Source organism: Mandrillus leucophaeus, unplaced genomic scaffold (assembly GCF_000951045.1).
Source record: "Mandrillus leucophaeus isolate KB7577 unplaced genomic scaffold, Mleu.le_1.0 Scaffold475, whole genome shotgun sequence".
NCBI classification, from domain to species: Eukaryota; Metazoa; Chordata; class Mammalia; order Primates; family Cercopithecidae; genus Mandrillus; species Mandrillus leucophaeus.
This window is the reverse complement of record NW_012105087.1, coordinates 1,098,460-1,123,598: the sequence shown is the minus strand read 5'-3', so window position 1 is coordinate 1,123,598 and position 25,139 is coordinate 1,098,460. Positions and strand designations below refer to the sequence as shown.

General features: G+C 41.4%; 1 protein-coding gene across 6 annotated transcripts in view; it reads right to left on the bottom strand.

Moving 5' to 3' along the window:
• Window positions 1–335: 335 nt before the first annotated feature.
• Window positions 336–25,139, bottom strand: part of CHD1L (chromodomain helicase DNA binding protein 1-like) — a 54,669-nt gene continuing 29,865 nt past the window's right edge. For all 6 annotated transcript variants that reach the window (XM_011995195.1, XM_011995196.1, XM_011995198.1 and 3 more), the window contains 12 exons: window positions 23,853–23,963; window positions 20,692–20,806; window positions 19,916–20,069; window positions 15,970–16,135; window positions 11,588–11,736; window positions 10,590–10,753; window positions 9,568–9,773; window positions 8,329–8,427; window positions 4,538–4,608; window positions 2,360–2,474; window positions 1,592–1,700; window positions 336–666 (listed from right to left, as the gene is read on the bottom strand). In XM_011995195.1, the coding sequence (XP_011850585.1) occupies window positions 588–666; window positions 1,592–1,700; window positions 2,360–2,474; window positions 4,538–4,608; window positions 8,329–8,427; window positions 9,568–9,773; window positions 10,590–10,753; window positions 11,588–11,736; window positions 15,970–16,135; window positions 19,916–20,069; window positions 20,692–20,806; window positions 23,853–23,963 (1,538 nt within the window). In that variant the 3' untranslated portion in view covers window positions 336–587. The remainder of the gene's footprint in view (window positions 667–1,591; window positions 1,701–2,359; window positions 2,475–4,537; window positions 4,609–8,328; window positions 8,428–9,567; window positions 9,774–10,589; window positions 10,754–11,587; window positions 11,737–15,969; window positions 16,136–19,915; window positions 20,070–20,691; window positions 20,807–23,852; window positions 23,964–25,139) is intronic.

Sequence of the window (25,139 nt, the reverse complement as noted above, 5' to 3'; positions counted from 1 at the left end):
TGGCTAGGAGAAAAAAGATCCTATGGTTTTTCTGAAGTCACATTTGACAAGCTCTAGATCAATGTATTTTTTCCAGATCTTGATGTTGTGCAGTGCAAAAAGGAGAAGGAGGTACACTATTTGTCTGGATAAAGAATCTCACTTCTCAGACTCTCTTCCTGGGTCCTTTCTTTTTGAAGGCATGAACTGGCTGAAGGTGCTTCCTGCTCCCAGAGCCACTCTGTTCTGTGACCTTTCATGTCTCCTTAATCCATACGGCCTTTCCCTCTATAAAGTAATCACTCTGGTAGAGGAGAAGAAAACTAAATATAGGGGGAAAGAAAGCAATAAAACCATTAGGAATAGATAATTTATTATTATGCAACTAGCAAGCTGGGGTCAAAGGGCTTTCCCAAAAAAGTTGTGTTTCCCTATATTACAGGTGCCAAAATAGAGCAAAACATCCAGGAGAACCACACTGAAACTCAGAAAAGAGACAATTTTTGAGGCCCACCAGATCCTGATTCCATTTTGAAATATTCTACTGCAGTAGCTCTGGGTAAATATCAGCTGGTTGCTAAAGACAGGATCTGAGGCTGGGCCAATTGTTAAGGCACCAGCTGTCTTGAGGAGGAAGATGAGGACTGTGAATGAAGGACACTAGACTTGCTTCTAGGAAAATAATATCTAATAAGGATGGTCAAGGAAGATACATGTCATCACTTTAAAACTAACTTTACCAAAACGACTAGTTCTCTAGTAATCACTGAAATAACTGTTCTAGAAGTAGTATGCTTTAATTCTCCTTCACGATATCATAAATACTTTCAATATTGTTAGTACTTATTGCTGCTATTGTTTTCGGGGTACTAAAACTCTTTACATACTGCTCAAATTGTGCAAGCACATAAAAGCTGGCTTCTCTACTAAGTTTTTATAGTGATTTAAGTATCTTGAAGACCATCACTGAGTGAATTTCAGTCAAATATCTAAGTAAAAAGATGGAGCTTCTGTGTGATTATAGCATTTGGGGGTCAATTCTGCTTTCTCTAGTAATTTTGGGACTCAGTAAAATAGTTCAAAATATGCTAACTTATATAGCAAGGAGGTCACTAGAAGAAAACACTAGTCTAACTAAAGTAGATCATGACTTCATGGTTAAAATAAATGTCATACTGCCTTTTAATAATACATCAAAAAAGTTCAGGAATACTACTGTATTCACTTATTTGTTTGCTTAACTGTTCATTAAAATGAACAGTGTGAAGTTCTTAGAATTATGCCTTGTTCCACAGACCTGAAGGATCTCTAGAGAAGTCATGTGACTCAATATGTTACCAAATTAACAATTGCTCAATTAATTCTCCCCTTCATGTATCTTTTAATTTATCTGCTAGCATCCAGCAATGCTTGGATGTGTTGATCTTGTTGGGTATACATATTTGATATACACAAGTTAGAAAGCGCTTCTTACTTTGTCTCACTGAAGAGGGGGAGAGTAAAGACTGTGGCAAGAAGAAACTTGGCCTTGGATTAAGTAGTGACACCAGAAACTGAACACATTTTCCCTCTTGGTTTGGGAGAACACACAATTAAGATCACAAAAGGATACATGTAAGTCGGGATGCCTCTTGCAGCCAGATGTTTCCGAATAAGTCGCTCAGTACCATACCAGTTAAAACCTTTCGTGGCATGTCCAATACGTGGAAGATGAACACTTGCTATTATGAAGAGAAGAACAGATGTCTTCACTCATCAAAAATTGATTGATGGGTATAAAATATACATGGGAGAAAATAATTATTGACTATCTCACTCAAAGCACGTAATTATAATGTCAAAAATATTCTGCGGGAAGAATTGTAATAAGAAAAATTAAATTATTCTGTTGAACACAAGGACCCACATGTTCTAAAAATACATACAATGGAAACAGATTACGATTGGTGGAGGCAAAATTAAAATAAGCAAAGATTCTCTAACAAGCCAATCAATTCAATAAGCTCTGAGACACACTAGGTTTGGAAACAAAACTAAACTCAATTTTTGTTCAAGAACTGTCTGTTACTGGGAACTGTGATTAAATAAACAGCATTTACCAACTACATATGACCAAGTTGCTTCATGTCTAGTCCTCTGCCTCCTCATCTGTAAAATCATGATAAAAATACCCAGGGAATGGAGACGGCCTACAGAGATAACCAACATTAAAAGTGTTTTGGAAAGGATGGCTATCTGACTACAAGATGGTGGGGTGATCACTTCTGTGGTTTGCCTTTACCATGCATATTAAGTGGGGTCTTGAAAAGTCCTATCAAAAGTCATATCACATGCCTAGAAACAAATTCATCTACTCTTGAGCACAGGTGGAAGAGCTTACCTTTCTTCTTCTTTGCTGCTAAAAATATCTTCTTCAGGCCCTCTTCTAGTGCTGCCATCTTAATGCCAGACAGGACATTGGAGCGATCACGATGCTGAGCCACAATCAAGGCCAACTGGAAAAAACCTCCATCAGATGACCAACCCGACATGAGACAGCCACACCATCAACCAAGTGACCGCCCATGGAGGCGGCACAGCCCTTGATGGGTCACTGGGCCTTGGCTCCATCTCTTTCAGATGCTGTGTCTGAACAGCAATGTCCTAACTGTGTGTGTGACTTCACATGCCATCATAATTCTCACTTGGTGGTCACTTTATACAGGCTTTTCTTCTTCTTTTTAAAGTATGTTAAAACCAGAGAATGAGTCCAAAACATACACTTTCCAAAAGTTCTCAAGGGTAAAAAAAAAAAAAAAAAAGAATTTTTCTGAATTGTAGGCATGGAAAAGATCTTAGAGGCTCCTGCATCCCAGCCCTTTGATGCCTGAGTCAGCTCCACAACCCCCAGGACAAGCAGTCATTCCATCTCTGTTTGAACAATTCCCATGAGGACAAAATGCCAAGTATCTCTCAACCATCCTAACCTAAGTGGGCAGAGCTGGAGAGTGTCAAGGGAGCTTCCGGGATAACATCATCACAGTCATATCATAGACATGGACTCTACTCACTGTAAACAATTTTCCTGAATCACTGGATTCTGAGTTTCTCATGCACAGACACTTTACTTTTCTCCTTTTTTAGCATTTTAGAAGTTACTGAAGGAATGACTCTACAGGAACCACTTTGCTGTTAGTCACTGTGTAGTTTGGATGTGTGTCCCCCTCCAAATCTCATGTTGGGATGTAATTCCCAGTGTTGGAGGTGGGGCCAAGTGGGAGGTATTGGATCATAGGGTGGATCCCTCATGGATGGCTTAGTGTCATACCCTTGGTGATGAGTTGCCACTCTGGTAGTTCACATGAGATCTAGTTATGTAAAGCAGTGTGGCACCTTCTCCCACTCTCTCTTGATCCTGCTCTTGCCGTGTGTGATACACTAGCTCCCCCTTTGCCTTCAACCATGACTGTGAGCTTCCTGAAGCCTCCACCAGGAGCAGATGTCAGTACCACGCTTCCTGTACAGCATCAAAACCATGAGCAAACGAATCTCTTTTCTTTATAAATTACCCAGTCTCAGGGAATTCTTTTATCACAATGCAAAAACAGCCTAACACAGTCACACAGACAGCAACTTCAAGAGGATGAGTCTCTCTTTTGGCCTGGTTTTGAAATCTCTTCTTAATTCTGGCTTAAAATTTGAATGTGAATTCAGGCCTTGGAGAAAGCCAGTTGGGTGGGGTAAATCAAACTCACTATAGGCATCCCAAGATGCCTAAGATGCAAAAGGATTCTGAGGTGGGCACAGGATACATGTATTAGTTCCTCTCCCCTGCTTTATTATGGCTGACTAGAAAACACAATCTTTCACAGAAATTTTCACATAATAAGAAATGAAACCCTCAGAGTTCTGAGTCATGCCTTCTTACTCACACAGTAAATGTTTATGGAGCATTTCTTACGAGCTAGTACTATGTAGGGTACTGAAGATAAAAACACAAATAGAAACCCTGTACTTAGTTGGGGTCTACTGTCTGGACAGTGCTCCGGGGACGGATGGATGGAAGCCTGGGGACACGGGAAGTGCAGTGAAGGCTATAGCCCAATCTGCTTGTTATGGGCTGAACTGTGTCCCCACCAAATTCATACATTGAAGCCCTAACCTGTGGTACCTCATGTTGACTGTATTTAGAGACAGGGTCTTTAAAGGGGCAGTGAAGTTAAAACAAGGGTTTAGGGTGGGGCCTGATCCACTGTGAGTGCTATCCTTATAAGAAAGGAAATCTGGACACACAGACACCAGGGCTGTGCATGCACAGCAAGACAACCGCCATCTGCAAGCCAAGGAGAGAATCCTTGGGAGAAACCAAACCTGCCGACACCTTGATCTTGGACTTTCAGCCTCCAGAATTGTGAGGAAATACATTTCTGCTGTTTAAGCTACCTAGTCTGTGGCTTTTTGTTATGGCAGCCCTAACAAACTAATACACTAGTAGAGAGGCCAATGGGGGCAGGGGACACTTCAAGAGAAGTTGATGTGAGTCCACTTTTAGTTCTGAAAAGAGATGAGTTTTACTTACCAAATCTTGCCCTTTGTTTCTTGATTCTTTATCATCAACAGGAAATAAAAGGACACCTCCCAAACTCAAGTCTGAGGTAAAACAGAAAGGAGAAACATAAAGAACACCAAGTTCACTAAGGAATGAATCCTCCTTGTATCTCGCCTTCTTCAAATTCAGTTGAGTTTCAGGACCCACCTTCCTACATAGCCCTTTCTCACTTTCCTGGCCTCAGTCAACCTCTTAGCTGGGTACTCACCTGCTTCACTCCTGAATTTTTATGATCTCCTAATTTAATGCTCCTCAAACGTTAACAACAAAGTACCCCTATAGACATCAGAGAGTGAATACAAAACCCAGAGGTAGCTGGGGGGCTTTGGGGAGGGCGCATTATGAGCTTGAAACTCCTTTGGTAGTTTTGTGCTTGTCTTAAATCATTCAAATTATTACATTCTACTTTATCTGTATCTGTTTGTATATTTTCCTACTCTATCCAAATCAAATAAAACTGATAGTGAAGAAAAATGCGCTAATTTAATTCTATGACTTTACATAAGCTGATGTGAAAGCAGTTAGAATCAAAATAGAGATACTTGTGTTAAAAATTCTAACAAATATGGCTGGGCACAGTGACTCACGACTATAATCCCAGTGCTCTGGGAGGCTGAGGTGGGAGGACTGCTGGAAGCCAGGGGTTCCAGACTAACCTGGACAACAAGGCAAGACCCAGTCTCTACAAAAAATAAGAAAAATTAGTTAGGTTTGGTGTTGTGAACCTGTAGTCTTAGGTACTTAAGAGGCTGAGGCGGGAGGATCTCTTGAGCAAAGGAGTTCAAGGCTGCGATAAGCTATGATCACGCCAATGCACTCCGGCCTGGGTGACAGGGTAAGACCCTATCTCAAAAAATAAAACAAAACTCTGACAAATACAGCCAGGGAAGGCCATGAAGGGAAGGTTGTAATGCACGAATGTCTGAATACAAGAACTATCACAACAGATTTTACAAAAACCACAACCTTGAGCAAGGGCCTTGGCAACCTTACATAAAAATATACTTCTGCAAAGACATCTGCTCATCAACTTCCTGCCCAACCACGGCCTGGTGCCACCCTTGTTACTAATCCTTGTAGCCAAGGATAACTGATTCAAAAAAAGTATGTAATCTTCCTCATTTCCCCTTAAAAACCTCAGGCTGGGTGCAGTGGCTTATGTGCGTAATCCTAGCACTTGGGGAGGCTGAGAGAGGTGGATCACTTGAGCTCTGGAGTTCAAGGCCAGCCTGAGCAACATGGCAAAACCCTGTCTCTACCAAAAATTCAGAAGAGTGGCCAGGTGTGGTGGTGTGCACCTGTGGGACAAGCTACTTGGGAGGCTGAAGCAGGAGGATCGCTTGAGCCTGGGAGGTGGAAATTGCAGTGAGCCAAGATCGTGCCACTGCACTCCAGACAGTGAGACTCCATCTCAAAAACAAAAACAAAACAAAACAACAAAAAACCTTTGTTCATTTTATTTTACAGACACTGTCTATTGGTTAGGTTGATAGCAGTTTGAACGTGTTGTTCAGTCATTCTAAAATACTGGTTGTGCTACGCCATCCTTTTGATCAAATCCCCCAAAAACGACCAGCCATTACCCATTCCATTAGATAAGGTTCTGCTCAGAATGGCATCTCCCTGGACAAATCATATAAGGTCTTCAGGCCCAAGCCTCCAGTGAAAACAAAACTCTCCTCTATTCTTCTGCCTCAACCCTCCACCCTGGCCCGCCTGGCCTGTACGCCATCCTCCACACAAAGGAACGGGGTAACTGCCGGGGTCCTTCAATATCCACACACGAGGAATACTAGGTGTGGTAATGAGCAGTTGGGAACCCTCTTGCCATTTCACTCCACCTACTCAAATTCGACCCACCGTTCCAGGCCCAGGACCTCCATGAAGCCTTCCCTGGGAATTCTAGTCTACAGTTTCATCTACTTTGCTGCACCCTGCTTCAATCCTTCTCCAGAGAAAACTGCACACTCCCATCTCCATTTCCTTACTGAGCACTCAGGCCTTAAGTCCGAGCTCCCCACTCAAAGTGCTCCAAGGTGAGCGACCTTGGGTCAAATCCATGGCCTTTTCCCAATTCATCCTCACTTCAATGTCTGACACCATGAACTTCTTTGCCTTCTTGACATACTTTCCTCCCTTGTACCTCAAAATACTGCACAAGTTCCCTAATTTTCTGACAATTCCTTCTGTCAGAAATTCCATCTTCTTGTCTCAAGTCCTAAGTGGAGGTGTTTTCCAGGTCTGTTCTACGCCTCTCATTTCTCCATCCTCTCTCCCACATGGTTTCAAACACAGACTCTAAACAGGGACTCCTCAATCTGCACCTCCAGGTCTGACCTTTCCTGGGTGTTGCTTTGCCAGCTGCCCAATTAGCATCTAGATCTGGATTGACTGTTTCAACACACATTAAACCCTTCTTTCAGTAACTTGTTTTACTAGAAAAAGTAGTCATACTAAGTTCTTATATCCCTTTCCACCATAAAGAACTGGGCAGAATTAGGAAAAAACAATCTCTAAAGAATCTGGAGGGCCCTCCTCTATCAGACAAGGTCCTTCAATCTCCGGAAAATAACCACAACAATGATTTTATTCCTCTTGCCACTTTGTTATTTCTGGGTGTAAAAGGAGGTGCCTTTTTCCCTTCTCCATGCCAAGGGACAACATTCTTCAGGCTTCTAGGTTCCCCTGGCACCAAACAGCTTTATTTCTGTCTCCAGGGAGCGTTATACCCCAGGTTGTGCTGACCTCGTAAAACCTCTTCATTCCCCTCAGCACCAAACCAAAGCTCTTCTCAGTATTTTAATGGTATGTCTGATTTCTCTCCCACAGGTCTTTTTCTTGAGTCAGTCTTGCTCAGTCACCCAGGCCGGAGTGCAATGGCATATCTCAGCTCATTACAACCTCCACCTCCCAGGTTCAAGTGATTCTTCTGCCTCAGCCTACTCCTGAGTAGCCGGGATTACAGGCATGTGCCACCACGCCTGGATAATTCTGTATGTTTTTGGTAGAGACAGGGTTTTGCCATGTTGGAGAGGCTGGTTTTGAATTCCTTGCCTCGTCTCAGCCTTCCAAAGGGCTGAGATTACAGGTGTGAGCCACCACACCCAGCTTCCCATAGATCTTTGATGTTTCCATGACATATTCCTTCATCTTTATTCCAATACTTTTTTTTTTATGAGACAGGGTCTCACTCTCAGGCTGTAGTACAGTGGTGCAATCACAGCTCACTGCAACTTCAACCTCTTAGGCTCAAGTGATCCTCCCACCTTGGCCTCCCAAGTAGCTGCGACTACAGGTGTGCACCACCACATCCAGCCAATTTTTAAATTTTTGATAGAGACAGGATCTCACTATGTTGCCCAAGCTGGTCTCAAACTCCTGGCCTCAAGCAATCCTCCTGCCTCAGCCTCCCAAAGTCTGGGATTACAGGCATGGGCCACTGTGTCCAGCCCATTCCAATACTTTAACATGTATGCAGGGATCGACATTTTTCAGAATACACACATTCATTATGCTCACTACAGTTCCATGAAGTAAGTAGAACAAGTATTATTCACAAATCACAGATGAGGAAACAGGTACAGAAAAGGTAAGGGAAAGTCTTGAAGTCACAGAACAAGTAGCTAATTTATGACAGAATTCAGTTCCCAACCAGTTATTCTGATTCCTTATCCAGTGCTATGTAACCCTCACGATACAGTCTTAGGTGTCCTCTCCTCTCTTATTCCACCCGTAACCTTTCCCTCTGCTTTGCTTCTTACCTTTCATTTTCCCCGCCAGCTCATATATTTTTCTTGGCTCAGCAGATCGTTTTTCCAGAGCTGTAAACAAACCACCTCTGCCCCAGTGGCCAGAGTCATCTGATTGAAGAAAGAGAAGATTTTCAACTATGGGAGGTAAAGTCCAGTTCCCAATTTAGAAAAACAAAGGCACACAAAAGGGACTTGTGGAAGAATGATTTTTCAAAGGGAAGAAACAAAATATCTTATCTCCTAGGAATATCACAGGTTGGACTTTCCAAATATGTTTATGTTTTCTGGAAGATATAGCTGGGGCCATCATAATAGGAAAGCATCTCAAAAATTAGTGTTCTCAATGAGCAAAATCTCTGTGGTGCATCTGTGATTCCTGGGAGATGACTGCGGAAGGACAGAGAGTAGATGGAACATTACAGAGAGAGTAGAAGCAATGGTTATGCAACAGCACACAGGCAAGGTTATAAAACAGCACACAGGAAAGGTTAAATGACTTATTCAAGCTGGTACTAACAAAGCTGCTTAGTATCTTAGCATTTATAGGCATTCATTCACACTACAAACGTTGGGTAGCATGTATTACATGTAAGGCATTGTTCTAGGCACCAGAGTCACAGCAGCAAACAAGAAAAAACCCCTGCTTCCACGAAGTGTATTTTTAATGCAATGCAACAGTCAAATTAACAAATATGTAGGTAATATGTCAGGTGGGACAGGTGTGATAAAGGAAAATATGGGAGAAGGGACAGAGAATAACAGAGGGAGGATGGGGCCTGTTTTATATGAGGTAATCACAGAAGACCGCTCTGAGAAACAGACATTTGAACAACATTTGATGAGGTTATTTGGGAAGAAGCGGTTTTAGGCAGATGAAGTAAAAAGTACAAAGGTCAAGCAAGGGAACGCGCATGAAGGTTTGCTTTTACTCAAAGGATTTGTTTGTCTTGTCAATGCTGCTTCACTTCACCCTCTTAAAAACTGTGTGCAGAGGATAAGGCAGATATGGTCCCAGTCTATGGATAAGGAAGTGGAAGTTGAGAGACTGGGTAACTAAACCAGGTAAACGAGAGCGCCAAGAGTGAAATGATTCTGGAATGTCTCCTGACTTTAAAATTCACACTCTTTTGACCGCGCAATACTACACTGGGACCACCACCCCTGGGTCAGGGTTCTGCCCCATCCTCCCCAGCTCTTGGCACCATAAGGATTGAGGCCCCCATCCTCAGCCCATACCACTTCTCGTACCTACGCAGTGCACGATGAGAGCATCCTCGGCCCCAGCCTGAGGGTGGGTCACATCACCACTAACGTACTTGAGGGAGGTAGCATCCGGGTCTTGGTAATCCAGCTCAGCAGAGCTCTCATCTTCCCCATTCTCAAGGTCCTCTGGCTCGCTCTCCTCAGAGGGCAGGCAGAAGGACTGATAATGGTTGGATTCCCACCAGGCCATCCTTTAGTAGGCCAGAAAGAAAAGGAAATTAACCCAGACAATCACAATTTCCCTTGGAGCACATTTTATACTGCTGTTCACAAACAATATCTGCCAAGTAGAAATGCAATTAGAAACTCACTCGGATTGAAGTTTTCTACTTATTTGTAAATAAACAAGTCTTACTGATTAGGCTAACTGCTTCCTGACTACAGTTCAATAATGAGCACTCACTGAATGTTCCTGTTTTTAAGAACATGACTAAAAGAGATTGTTCAAGTAAACTACTCGTTGTCAGACAGCTACAATAAAATCTTAAAATTTTCTGGTTTTGGCCAGGCAGAGTAGCTCATGTCTGTAATTCCAGCACTTTGGAGGCCAAGGCACAAAGATAGCTTGGGCCCAGGATCTTGAGACCAGCCTGGGCAACACAGTGAAACTCTGTCTCTACAAATAATAAAAAAAAATTAGCCAGGCATGGTGGCACACACCTGTGTTCCCAGCTACTAGGGAGGTTATAGTGGGGAGATCACTGAGCATGGGAGATTCAGGCTGCAGTGAGCTGTGACCATACCACCATACTCCAGCCTGGGTGACAGAGCAAGAACCCATCTCAAAAAAAAAAAATTTCTGGTTTCAATGGAATGCATCTTCCCTGCCTTACGCACTGAGACTTTTCACTTACATAGAGGAAATGTTTTTAAAAAGTATTCTGTTACCAATAGGAACCAGCTTAAAAGAAATTTTCTGTATTTTTAAAGTGATGTTCAGCTGTGGTCTCACTATACAATAGTGACTCCTTCAACTGTGGTCCCCAGCTTGGTTAACGCAGACATACTTTTTCTTATGTTCAGCCTCCTCCTTTTGCCTCTTCTTCTCCTCTATCAGTCTCCTTCTCTTGGCAGCGGCTTCTTGTCTTTTCTTCTGTCTGTCCTCCAGCTCTTCTGGACTCAGGACCTGCTTCCTTTTGGTGGATCCCTCCACAAGGCCTGGGATGAGAACCTAGAGGAGGAACAAGATCCATCACCAGGGTCAAGAAGACTCCTCCCTAAGTTTCATTATCTCTAATGCACACTGTACATTAGCAACATGCTTAATATTCCACAGAACACTGCATCTCCACCCACCCTGCATGGTGGGAACTGAAGCCAAAGCACTTGGAGGCACTGTTCATACTACACACTTCACAGGCACAGTGGTCAGGATACCATGCTGTAAACTCAGCCACAGCATTGGCATGGTTGAAACAGTCATTTTGATTCATTTCATTAGGAATAAGGTACTTCAGAAAAGTAACTTTTTTCCTTGACTAAAAGCATACCCTGCAGGATGCCACTTCACCCATTTTTAATGGCAATCTTTCTGCAATGTATTATATAGCTTTTTTAAGACTATATTTCAACATCATGATTATCTTAGTGATAGCTAGCATTTAATGAACACATATGAACTGCCAAACACTGTGAACACTACATGTATCGTTTATGATTGCCATCCTCTTATTGCCATAGGGTCATCATTACCAACAGCAGGATATGGTATTTTGGTATACTACAGGGATGCCTTTAGGGGTGACTTAGATGGACAACGCTGCTTTCCCCTGCATTAAATCGTACAATATATTCTCTCCTTCGTAATGTTTTTTATGCTGACTTTCTTACATAGTGTTTATACTGGGGTATAGTTATTATATTAACATTTCAACAAACACATACTTATTTCTTGACAAATTATCCTAAGAGAACAAAATGACGCCAGCATCATTTTTTGGTTTGTTTTGTTTTTTTAGAATGAGAGTTTGGAAGAACAACTTTTAAATAAATTAACAGTTCTTACACTGCCTTTATTTCGGAGTGATCGGCCCTCTTGACTAGTTTTCTCCAAAAGGGTTTTCTGAAGGTTTACCAGTTGTTCAAATGATTTTCTGTCTTCCTTACTGGGCTCTTTAGAATAATCTTTACCTTCAAATAAGTACATATGATTTTCTAACAACATAAAACACAAAGAGAGAAATGTTAGATACCAAGGAAAAATAGATTAATGCTATTCAAAACAATAACTAGAGTGGACAAGAGAACAGCCTATCTTCTAAATGGGCTAAGTCTGGATGAAGGTTATTTCATTTCCCATCCCACTGACACTGAAGAATGCGGGTTCTACACGGGGATCCCATGTGTTTATTTTTCCAAGGGGAAAGCATGGCTTAAAGCCCTTTCGTTCATCCCTAGATGGTTTGCGAATCTCTGCTGGATTCCTCCATTCATTGCTCATTCATTCATTCCCAACTATTCCTCAGCACAGATCTCACTGACATTAAGATCATCTAATAAAATCTATACTTTTTTATTCCAAACACACTTTTAATATTCAACTTGGCAAATCTATGAGAGAATGAAGAATCACAAGAATAATCCCTTGGATTTACAATATTCTTTACAGATCTTGGCAAGCATCTTCATCATGATCCTCACCACAATCCTGCTATAACTAATCCTACTTTTGAAAGGGAAAACTTTCTGCTCAGGCAGAAATTAAGGGACTCTGCAATTCTCACAAGAAAAGGCGGGATCTTCTGATTCTAAGGCCAGTGTGCTCTTTTCAGTATATAATTGTGTCTGTAGAAGGGTGGAGAGATAACAGGCTAGCAAATAATAATTGTGGTAATAACAATAGCAGTGAAGACAATAGTGTCATCTTGAATAGTACTTCATGCTGTCAGATCACTTTCACAACTATTATCGTGTCTGATTGTTCCAACTGTGTAAAACAGTAAAGCAGGCATTAATAGGACCATTTTACAGATGAGAACACAAAGGCTCAATGAGGTGGAGTGATCTGCCAACATCATGAATCAAGTGATTAAGAAAAGTTAGGACCAGCCAAGACTAGCAACCACAGATAGGTAAGATAATGATTCAATAGGGAAGCATCTTTAGTAGCACATGTTACCAAATAATGTATTTTCACAACATTTGTGAAATCCGCTATAAGTATGTTTTCCCTAGAGAGTATGAAAGCAAAACATTTTCATTCTCAAGAGATCAATTGCTTCACACTTGTACCCAGATCTAACCAGCTGTAATTCTAATTGGCATTTGCTAATTAAATCAGCAGGGGGCTTTCAATGAGGCACTCTATCAACAAGCAGAAAAAAATAGAGCTGAGAAGTGTCAAATATGATCAACATATGTAGCTTCATACTGCATGTGAGTCTCAACTTCCAAACATGCTTTTTAAAAAAAAAAAAAAACCCTGGCATTCAAGATAAAGCAACCCTGTTTTTTATTTAATTCTGACTGGGGCCACGTTAATTACCAGTCTTTCCTATCCACTTACATTCTTAGTAATCATGCTCCCTATCTTCACTCTGCCATCACAAGCCTAGACGCGCATCTCTGTCCTACCAGGATAATCATTTACCACAGAGCAGACCCATACCCATTCATCAAAGAGAAAAATCCAAAGTTTAATACAACTGGGGATTTTTCCTGGCAGTTGGACTGTCTAAAAAAAGTAAAATTATTTTAGGCAGTTGGATTGACTGAGAAATATAATTATCTTTCTGGAAAAGAGTGTGACTTTATTTTGTTCTAGTAAACGTTAGGAAAATAAGCTGAAATTATCTGGATCAGTACAGAACTGAGTGTAAGTGTTGCTATTTAATATAATCAATTATAACTTAAAAATATGATCACATGCATCTATTTCTTCTCTCACTTGAAACCACCAAGTGACAGTTAAAGGAATTTTAAAAAAGATATATGAGGCAATGGTGGATGAAAAAGTTCAATAACCTTTTGGAAAATGCAAAGTAGCTGGAGGGATAATGGCAGATTAAGAAGAGCCATGGAAACAAAACACAGGTGCCTAGCCAAGGGCTCATTAGGAGTCTAGAGACCCTCTCAATCTCCGAAGAGCTTAGGACTTATAAGTACAGGGTACTGCAAAGGGGGGAACTGAGAGAAGATGTGCACCCCAAGGAGCAGGAGTGCTATGAGCCCTTGACTCACCCTGCCTTTTCAGTTTGAGCAACCAGATGAACTCCATTCTCACCTCTCCCAGGGAAAATACTAGAGGATTAGTCTCAGGAGAAAATGGGCTGCCCAGTGAAAAGATGTCAAATATGGATCAGGGAAGGTGCCCTCCACGTAAAAGCTGACTCGCCAACCAGGAATAAGGCCCCAAGGCCCATGCCCCTGCCCATGCCAGAGCTGCCATCAGCTTTGTGGCACTTCATCAGCACATGTGATCAGACAGCCAGGGAATACCAGACAGTTGGGGAAACTATCAATGAGAACAAGAGACCCCCAAACAAGTTTTCTTTTTTAGAAAAAGAGGTACCATGGTGACTATAGCTAATGATGACATACTGTATTCCTGAGAAATACTAGGAGGGTGAATGTTAAGTGTTCTCACCACAAATATATAACTATATGAAGTGATGTATGTTCATTAACTAGATTTAACGATTCCACAATGTACGTGTGCTTCAAGAAATCATGTTGTACATGATAAACACAATTTTATCTGCAAATTTCAATGAATAGATAAATAAACAAATATATATATGTGGTTTTTTTTAAAAAAAAGAAGGAGAAGTAAAAGTCAATGCAGTGGGAAGAGAAATACTTTTTAAAAAGATATAAAAAATATCCTCCCTGGAATACATATTAAAAAGCCATAATAAATGTCCCCAGAGAAGACAGTATGTCCCTGAAATGAGAACAGAGTACAATTAAAACAATAAGCAGAGAACAAGAAAGAGTTCTTGAAGAATACGAACAAGATATTTTTATAAAGAATTTTAAAGTAAAACATAAAAAAAGTCAAAAAGCAGTTTCCTGTAAAACAATGCCAGCTGCCCAAATTCCAACTTTTCCACCTATCCTACAAAAACTATACAGATCAACAAGGAGAACAAAGCCGCCCCAATTCATGCCTACTACACTAGGAGTCAGAAAATACTACACACTTCAACTTACGGAAGTAAGAGAAATGAACCCCCAAAACCAGCTGAGCCAGCTCCAAAGCCCACACTAAAGTAGACAGTCAGGCAGAGACTATGCAGAGGAGGGGGCAGGGGGGTTCCGGAAAGGTCAGAGATAAAATTTACCCGCAAAAGAGGGTCACTATCCAAGTGGCAAGATAATGAGGATAGGTCTGAGACCTGGTGGATCAGAGAAGTGGCTACTAAGGAACTGAACGGAAGGGAAGGTATAAAAACACATGCAGCCAGGAATTTGGGGAGGCACTGCTTCTGGCAGGAAGAGAGAGACAACTTAGAAGCGGGGAGACATCCTTTGACAAGTTTGTGGCAAAAAGAAAGAGAAAGCAAGTGACGGGAATTCACAGTCCTATAGAAACAAAAGAGAACTGCAAAACCAGAAATCATGCCACTACCGCTACCCCACATGAAAAGGAGCTACCATCTAGTAAAGAAACAGCACTACTCTCTATTATTGAAAGAAAGCACTGGTGAATTAAGAAGCCTAGTAAGACTCCCAAACCTCTCAACCCAGTCCATATTGAATCTCTGCTGCAGCTGGTCCAGAAAAATAAGTCATTTCAAAATAACTACAAGATGCCAGGGAATGCCTTTACAAAGTTACCATGTGAAAAATTACTTCAAGTCAGAAATTTAAATACTCAGAATAGAAAAGAAGAAAATGACAAATGCTGACCAAATTGAGAAAAGAAAATTTAAGAGAAAGGCAACCATCTCCTACATCTCATGACGTATTGTGAAAATTAAATGGAGAAAGCACATGACAAAGTCCACACTATTGATGAACACAAAGTAAATGCTCAATGTTAGCTGCAATGTAACAAACAAGTAATTCTCCTGTTTAGAAGAGGAATGACTATGTGCAGAGCATCATACCAAGGATGGTAGAGGCTTCACTAATAAACAAAGGAGAAGATGCTTGCAACCAAGGGAGGAAAGCGACAAATTCAAAGCCTTAAGATTGATACTATCACAAACATTAATACTATGATTTTGGTTCACAGTTCAGCTACAAGGGAAGAGCCACACATATTTCCAGTTAGTATGGGTACAGTTCTTGTATCAAGCAAGTCTTAAACAGTGTGCCCAAGATGACAATAGGGTAGGGTAGAAAAAAGATGTCCCAGAGAGCAGCATCCAAAACTTTCCATGGGGACGTGAGCTCTAGCTTGGGGTGGTTGTGCCATTTGCTCTGCTCTAATCTCCGACTTACTTCCTTCCTCTTGCTCTCTTATCCCTCCTTCTGCTGCAGGCAAGGCATCAGAGACCCACTGGCCATCTTTTGTTTCTCCCAGGATGGACTCCAGGTCTATTTCATCCATGGTACTCCCCTCAGAGGCAAGCAGTTTATCCAAACCGAATTTGAGTATCTCACTCAACTTGAATAGAGGAAACAAAAAAGTCCAGTAAGTTCTCATGAAAAGAAACATTAGGATATCAGTGATTGGCTAAGTGGATTAACGACACCAGGCACAGTCCTTCTCTAATGAACAGGCAGCCTTTCTGTTGTCCCCATCATAGATGGTAACAGCCAGGGGCATTTCATAGTTGGGAGGATGGGTAAGCAGAGAGGTGATAAATGATTATCGGAGGTACTGACTTTGACAATTCTGCATAAAAACAAAAAAATATATACAAGCCTCCCAATTTTTTTGAAGAATAACAGTAATTTTCTGCATTTTCTACAGCACCTCTCCCTGACTCTTTTTCATAAGCATTCCCAGCAGCCACCTGAGGTCAGAGACCCTGTTAGCTACTTTCCGACCTCTCCACTGCCACACTCCTTAGAAAGGGAAGGTTACACTGGGAACTTTACCTCTACCATGAACTGACTCCTTTTCTTTGGCAATTTGTTTTCCTAACGCAGTGGTCTATGGAAAACACCTTGGCAAAGACCAGTAACAACTTCTAACCACCAGACCCGAAGGCCTTTTCTCTGTTTGAATTTTTCTGGATGTTCCTCTGGCATTTGCACTATCCTGTTTCTCTTCTCTCGTCCCTCTCTGGAGTACTGTCAGCCTATTGCCTATGGCTGTAGGAACCACACAGAAAGCATAGATCATTTTTCCTGGCTTTCACTTGCTACTTCCAACTTTGCACCTCCCTAAGTACTAACGCTGAGATCCTGACCCAAGGTGGATTCCAACCTTGGGCCCTTGTTCTCATCTTGCCCTTTTAGACTGGGTTAATTATCTCTAGATCGTCTATTTTGTGAGTAACTTGGAAATCTTAAGGTATTCTGTAATCGCTTGAAAAAACAATACACAGCTCACTTAAGTATGAATGTACCTAGATATATTTATATTTACCCTCCATATACATAACCAGGATGACTGGCTTTGGCAGCTGGTACCAAGAATAGTAGGAAATCAACTATTTATGATAAGAATTAGTCCATACTGGGACTCTTCCTTCAACCCCCTTGTACTTATGCTCACCTCCTGGCTCTCCCTTGTTATTGCTCACTTGCAATGTGTCTTAGTCATTAAGGAAATTACATGTGTTTTTATGAGAAGCTGTATATTACAGTAATTAAGGTCATGTGCTGGGAGGTTACAGAGTGCTTGGATAGGAATCCTAAATCTGAATAACCTTGGGCAAATTACTTACGATGGGGATAAAGATAGTGTCTATCTCATCCTGCTATTATTCTTATTTACTGAAACAACTGGAAAAGAGCACTTCAGACAACACTCAGCACACAGCATCCAGTAAGTGTTCACTATACCTGCATCTGCCTGCCTGTTTCTACTGTGTCCTCCCTGCAGGATAAAAAACCTGTTTCCTTCTTTCAGGCCTTCAGAACTCCATACCTACTGCTTAGATTTACCAAATCAGAATGACATCTTTTACTTTTGGTTTTCTGGTATTTAAAAAAAAAAAAAAAAAAAAAATCCACCAGGCGCAGTGGCTCATGCCTGTAATCCCAGCACTTTGGGAGGCCAAGGTGGACGGATCACAAGGTCAGGAGATCAAGACCATTCTGGCCAACATGGTGAAACCTCGTCTCTACTAAAAATGCAAAAATTAGCTAGGTGTGGTGGTGCATGCCTGTAGTCCCAGCTACTCAGGAGGCTGAGGCAGAACTGCTTGAACCTGGGAGGCGGAGGTTGCAGTGAGCTGAGATCGCACCACTGCACTCCAGCCTGGAGACAGAGCAAGACTCCATTGCAAAAAAAAAAAATAATAATCCCCTGCTTTCCTTCTAGACAAGGGCATCAGGTTATCACCTTTGCTTTTGGCAACCACAAATAACTCATAGCATCTGCTTGGGGAAGAGATAAATCAGACATTAGAGTCAGAAAGTAACTTTCCGATAACCATGAGCTGGGCAGTAAGTCCAATAGAGTCCCTCTCAGCCAACAGTCCATGTTCCCACTAGTATGTGGCCCCATGGGGTGGAAGTATGTCTACACCTTTCACAGTGATGTGTCCACATCACAAGATACCCCGCACTGGACCCCTGGAGCTCCCTCCACTGGGAGAGTGCAAACAACCTAAGACATCCTTCCTCCTCTAACAAGAGAATGTGGGCCTTCTGAGGCTCTGTCAGTTATCCCTTCACCATGCCCAGCAGTGCCCTTCTCTCTCTTAAGGTTCTATGAAGAACTGTTCTGTGGAAAACTGCATTTAAGGGTATCTACAGCGTACCTCTACCTCTCTCTCAAGCTTTCATCTCACATTTGCAATTGTCTCTTAGACAATGTGAAAACAAAACGTACAGCCTGCCCTATCACCATTATGGTTAATTAAGCATGCATGTGACATAGAGTCAGCAACAAAAGGAAAGTCAGAAAAAGAAAAAAGCCACACTTACCCCCTGAGATAAACAAAGAACAAACAAATAAATAAAACCCAGGGTTACTCTTTCTAGTTCTAGTCCCAAAATTAATAAAACCTTGAGCCTTTCCTGTAATTGCTGACTCCCTAACAAAAACAACAGGATCCCTGACTTTTGCAACACTGATATGTAGAGATATGCATTGGCCTTTGCAGATATGGTAACCATGTGAGAAAACTGCTGTTTTTAAACCCATGCTCAGACTAATTACAAACTTAGTAACTGCTTCTAATATTGTGTAATTTTTTCTCTCTTAAACACTTCTATTTTTTGATAGACTAGTCCTTTCCAAGCCTACTCTATCTTGCAAACTTTTGCAAATAAAATTCTTTCCTTTTGTCTGAGTCTGCCTCTAACAATGGTTTATGTTTATATTGTATTGTTACTGCACACTCTGACTAAAGCCTAAATTATCCTTATCTTCCTAAAACTCTGCCCTACCCCCTATTTTCCTTTCTACTCTCCTCATCATAGGGCCTTAAAACCTCACAGACATCTTTGAGTTTTCTATCTCCCTACTGTTGAGACCCACCTCGAAACAGTAGCCAGCTCCTGTCCTTCCTTCTTTTGCAATGTTTCTCACACCAGACTCTCCCACTGATGCTGCCCTTGACAGACATTTATTACTCCCTTCATACCTGCATCTTTCTAGTATCCTGGGAGTTGGTCTCTTTGCATCCAGCCCCTCATCCTTAGGGCAAAAACAAAGGATCCAGGATGAGTTCTAACTTTAACCCAAGGGCTGCTACAGAATAACTCTAAGTCCTCTTCCAAAAGAGAGCTCTAAAATTTTCCAATCCGGTGTCTGTCTCCCATCCAGTATTCCCTTCTTTAAGCAAATTACCTCTAGTTCTTTCACCCACTTTTTTCTATGGCACAATTTTGAATTCCTGATCTCATTCGCCCTCTTGTTAGTATGAAGTAATGTAAGTCACTGATCAAAGGGTCTGGGATTAAGAAGGAAGTACAGAATTAATTGTTATTGACTATGTTGAGCTCTTTATTTTAACTAATTCTCTTAATAGCCCTCTGATGTAACCCATGGTGTCTTTATTTTTAGAAATGCAAAAAGAGTAGATCTAAGAGGTTAAGAAAGCTGCTCAAACCCAAACAGCCAAGAAGTGATGAGGCTTGGATCTGAATTCTTAGTTCCTACAGACCCTGCACACAGCCAGCACTGTGGCAGGTGTGAGGGAGGCCAAGAACAAATGTGTAGCTGGGGAGAGTGGCTGGTGAGTGCTGGTTCTTTTCATTCACATGCTTCTCTACAAAGGGTACTGGCATATTCCAAAGTGAAGAACAATATATCATATCATACCTGGAGGTCAGCATCGGCAGACGGTTTCTGGGCTCCCAGAGTAAAATGGCCTCCTTCTATGATCATGTTGGTGAGCTGCAGTTTGGAGGCTGCTTTCCTAGACACTATTTCTTCCACAGTGTCTCGGCCAATCAGTCGAATAACTTTAACAGACCTGGACATAAGTCAAACGAGGGTAGTGTGCTATAAAGGTCTGCAAAGCTGGGCAAAAGTATGAAAGGTAAATACATCTAAAAGCAAACAAAACCAAATACCATATTCAGGGTACAGTGAAAGGGAGATTGGTTCATCTGGACCTGAGCACTTGTTAGAGGAACTTGCCCGAAATTCTCTCTGAACCATTTCAAGAGAGTCAAGGAAAGAATGATGGGGTAACCATGACTGGGATTCCTTATCTGTGGCCAAGCAAAATCTCTGGAAGATCAAATTATCCTCAAAGGGCAACATTTATTTTTTATTTTTTAGCTTCGCTCCATAGCCCCATAACCCCATTTTTTAACTGAGTTAGAAGTAACTCAAGAAGGATGAGTTAAATGACTTCTAAAGTTTCCTTCTAATTCTTTCACGGTTTGATTTTGCTCTTTCCAATAAAGTCAGTCTGGACTGACAATGTGACCCACCCAATACTACCCTAGGAGTCAATAGCACAGACGGGCTAAAACCTGGTGGTCTTTCGGCTTCCAGTGTGGGACTGTCGCCAGGACTATATTCTTCACCTTTCTCACAACCCGGAACTGCTGCTGGGCAAGCCAAGGAAGCAGAAAAAAATCACTTACTTGTTTTGGCCAATTCGATGAGCCCTGGCAGCTGCTTGCAAGTCATTCTGAGGATTAAAGTCACTGTCAACAAAAATCACAGTATCTGCCGCTGTTAAGTTCATGCCAACTCCACCTGAAAACAATGCAAAAAGGAACATCATCAGCAGCACACAGAAGAGGAGCTAGAAAATAAGCACAAGGCTAGAGTGGGTCAGACTGATACACTGAAATCAGTCAAAACAATTGGCTTCATCCTTCAAATGGACCCACACCCCCAACTCCAGAGCCTTGTTCTAGCAGTGAGAAGTGCTACCTGACCTCTTACTGCCTGAAGGGAAAATTTTTATGACTGAATGAAACAGAATGAGCAGAGCAGGGGCAAGTGGCAAAAGTGGATACTTAAGTCAGTGCCATGGAGCCACTTTTTCTCTTCTGCTGAAAAACCTTGATTAGGTTTTGATCAGAGTCGTCTGAGGAAAAGGACGTGTGCTCTTTCAGAAAACAGATCTAAATATGAGAGGTCTGCAGTGTGCACTGTCAAGAGAAGAGCGCCAAATGTCTCTTGCAAGTTACAACTAGGAAGAAAGATCTCTGACAAAAAGTTAATGAATGAGAAGAGGGGATGATATTCTCCTCCTGAGCAGAGTGGGAAACCACCTCCCTCTGATGAGGGAAAACTCCAGTGAGTCTTTTTTGTACTTGTTTCCGCATTAATCAAAAAAGTAACAAAACCAACGGCAAGACAAGAACACTCCACGAAACAACTCGCTGGTCTGTCTTCAGTGCTGCAGGAAGAGAGCTGAAGAGGTACCTTGAGTTACAGGAATTCATTAAGAGGACCATGAAGGTACATTGCAGCCTTCTCTTTGATTAATGTGAAAACAAGTACAAAACCGACTCCCTCTTGCCAGGGTCGTTAGAGCTTGTTGCTGAAACAAGCAAGCCTGAAAGGGCTTGTTCCATGAACCTGAATTAAGGACTAACTTTTGAGAAGGACTACTGACCATAAGCTGGATCTCCAGACAAATCAGGGAGGAATCTTCTAATTGAAGTCTTCGTATCAAGTTGAAGTTGGAACAAGGAGGTAATCATGACCGATTACTGAGAGATGCTAAATTATACCTAATAATAATGATAATGTCACTTATGCTGTGCTTACTACTTGCCAGGCATTATTCTAAGCACTCTCTCTGTATTAACTCCTTTAACCCTCACAACAACTCTGTCGGGAAGTTGAGTAGTTGCTACGATTATCCCCACTTTATAGATGTTGAAAGGGAGGGTAAGGGACTTCTCTGAAGTTGCAAGGCTAGAAGGTGAAAGAGCCAGGATTCATTCCCTTGCAGTCTGGGTCCAGAGCCCGTGCTTTTATCCACTGTACTGTAATACTTTTCAAGCGCTTATTTCATTTTAAAATGTGTTCCATAAAATTATCTCCTTGAATTCATGTTGTCTAAGTGCAGCTCTTCTTCACTGAGGGGTGAGATTTTTATAAATAAGCTACACCCACACCCATGAATAGGAACATATTCATGAGCTATCACTGCCATCTGGTGGCAATATGATTCAATCACAGAAACACTTCAAAGTTGGAAGGAAACCTGTTAAATACATGAAAATACCGCAAAACTACAGCAAAACTGTGATAGCAAACACAACAGTCAGTGTTTGGAAAAGGCTAATATCCAGGACAGCTTCAGCCCCCAGAAGATCTACTCTGAGTCCTCCGAGGAGATTAACTGAAAAGCAGAGATGTCTTTTTTCCTAATTTTAGGCATTTCAGACATAATGCCGCTCTCTGATGATGACATCATTAAAGCATAAATAAAACTGTCTTCCTGACAGTGATGATGCACTGCCTGATTCTTTCAGTTTCTCCTGAGACTAACCCCGAGGCAACTGATCACATGAGAAAATGACTGAGATTCTGCGTGCAGTCTATGACCTTGGAAGACTGAGGCCAAATGAATATGTTATTAATTTTATTAGTGAGATAAACACAGGTGAAATAATCTCCTTATAATCAAAAATTGTATCTAACACTTCTTTCACATACCCTTATAGTACTAGGCATTTATAAAGCTTTCTAAATAAGACTGAACTCTCTTTTTAGAAAAATATCAATCTGCCTTTAATAGTAGACACACATCCCTTTCATATTCCTGCATGTACTCCATCCAGATTTATGTCTACAAAACTAAGATAATGAAACTAGGATCCTATGAGTTCAAAACTAAGGTCAGCTTGCTCCAGGACATGAGAATAATTTCTTATTTTATTTTTAAGATAGAGTCTCATTCTGTCACCCATGCTGGAGTGCAGTGGTGCAATCTTAGCTCGCTGCAACCTCCGCCTCCTGAATTCCAGTGATTCTCTTGCCTCAGCCTCCCTAGTGGTTGGGATTACAGGCACACAACACCACATCCAGCTAAGTTTTGTATTTTTTTTAGTAGAGACGGGGTTTCACCATGTTGGCCAAGATGGTCTCAAACTCCCGACTTCCAGTGATCCACCCACCTCGGCCTCCCAAAGTGCTGGGATTACAGGCGTGGGCCACCGTGCTGGCCTCTTTTTTTTTTTCTCAGACACCACAATGACTTACAGAATCATTTCATCTCCAAGAACTGATTTCAAATTATGTAACATATTATGAAAGCACTCTGTAACTAGTAAAGCATTACAAATGTCATAATATTCATGATTTAAGTCATATATGGACAATGTCATAAATAATTCTAAAAAGTTGGTAGTTTCAACATAATCACATTTTTAAACAACTAGATTTTTGTTAAGCTTTTCAACACTATTCCAGAGGAATAGTCCAGAGGAAGGACAACTAGCAGACAAATTCACGGCTGGGAAGAAGAGCTACTTCCACTGAATGTAAATGAAACATTCCACAAAATTACAAAAACCTTTCAGGACATTCCCAGGTCAATGGTCAAAGCAGATTAAAATTACTTTCCAATAACCCCAAGTTTCAGCCTTGCTTCTTTGATGACAGTTTGGACAGGCTGGATAGAAAAGAGCACCATACTTGAAGTCCAGTACTTTGTTTTACATTCAATAATAACTTCACCTTTCAGAGAATTAAGGAAAGAAGTATACTAACAGTTGGGATATAATAGTACTCTATTATCCCTCATTTGTCTGTTTCCATCAATGCCTTTGCAGCCTACCTGCCCTAGTACTCAGGAGAAAAACGAAAATGGGCTGCTGTCCAAAGTTCTTAATGGCCAAGTGTCTCTCTTCTCCTCTCACAGAACCGTCCACACGCTCATAGCTGTAGCCTTTACAGAGAGAAAGAAAAACAGAAATCTTAACCCTTTTCAAGTAGTCTTTGGGGAATAAAAAATTAAGCCCAAAACCAAAGGCCAATTTTGTCCCTTTGCATATACAGGCATGACCCTACTTTAAGCAAATCCCATGGGAAAAATTTAAACTAACAGGGACAATTATCATTTTACAAAAGAACTCACCAAAACATACTCCTCTGGATTTTTTAAGTACATGCAGTTGAAGTCGTTGGCATTTACGGAATTAATACTCAGTTTTTACTATTCTCAAGCAACCCTGAGCATCTATCCTTATGGTAGTTACAATTTTGCTGAGACCTAATTCTTATGCAAACAGAAGACAAGTGCTTGGAGGCAGGTGAGTGAGCCCTTCTAACCGCCCAGCAATCTGCCTTTCAAAGACGCTTTAAGAGTTCACCACCCGTCTCTGTGCATCCATGTGTGGAAGGGGAGCTACAAGCTCAGGCTGTCTGTGCATCTGGGGGCCCCTCAATAGCCAGTGGCATGTGCCAACGGCATTTCTGCAAGTGTCCACTGGACCAGGTATACTGCGGAACTCAAGACACCCGGTCTGAACTACTTTTCTAAATTGTAAGGTCTGGAGCTGATACTTACTCAACACTGGGCTCAAGATCAACTCATATTAGAGGCTTTTCTCATCATCTCACACAAATCTTATTACATATTAAACAGACTTCCCAGGTAATAACCAACATTCTTTATTGTCTATATAGAAAAAGTTGCTCTTACTTTTCCCCTGGCTTATCTGGTATCTCTATAATTTCAATCTTTGCCTTTTCACTGATCATGAATAAGTGCCCAACTGTTGAGGTGAATGTTACAAGACACTAAAAGCTCTAGTCACCAAAACTTTATCATACATTTTCAAAAACACAACATTTCCACAACATTTGCTCTACAGTCCATAATTTTAAACCACGTGACTGACGGGAAAGTGGGTGTTTACTTCTGCCCACGTGCCTCTTCTCTGCTGTCCATCCTTGCCTTCACACATCACTCTCCTCTCGCCTTACTTTTGATTTTTTGGTTCTGAGTAATGTTCTCACCCTGCTTTCCTTTGTAATATTCTCATATCCCATATTCTTCTTCATGAACCTATCTGGACTATTAAGTCTAAAAGAGCCTTAGGTAATGTAGTGGCCAAAAGGT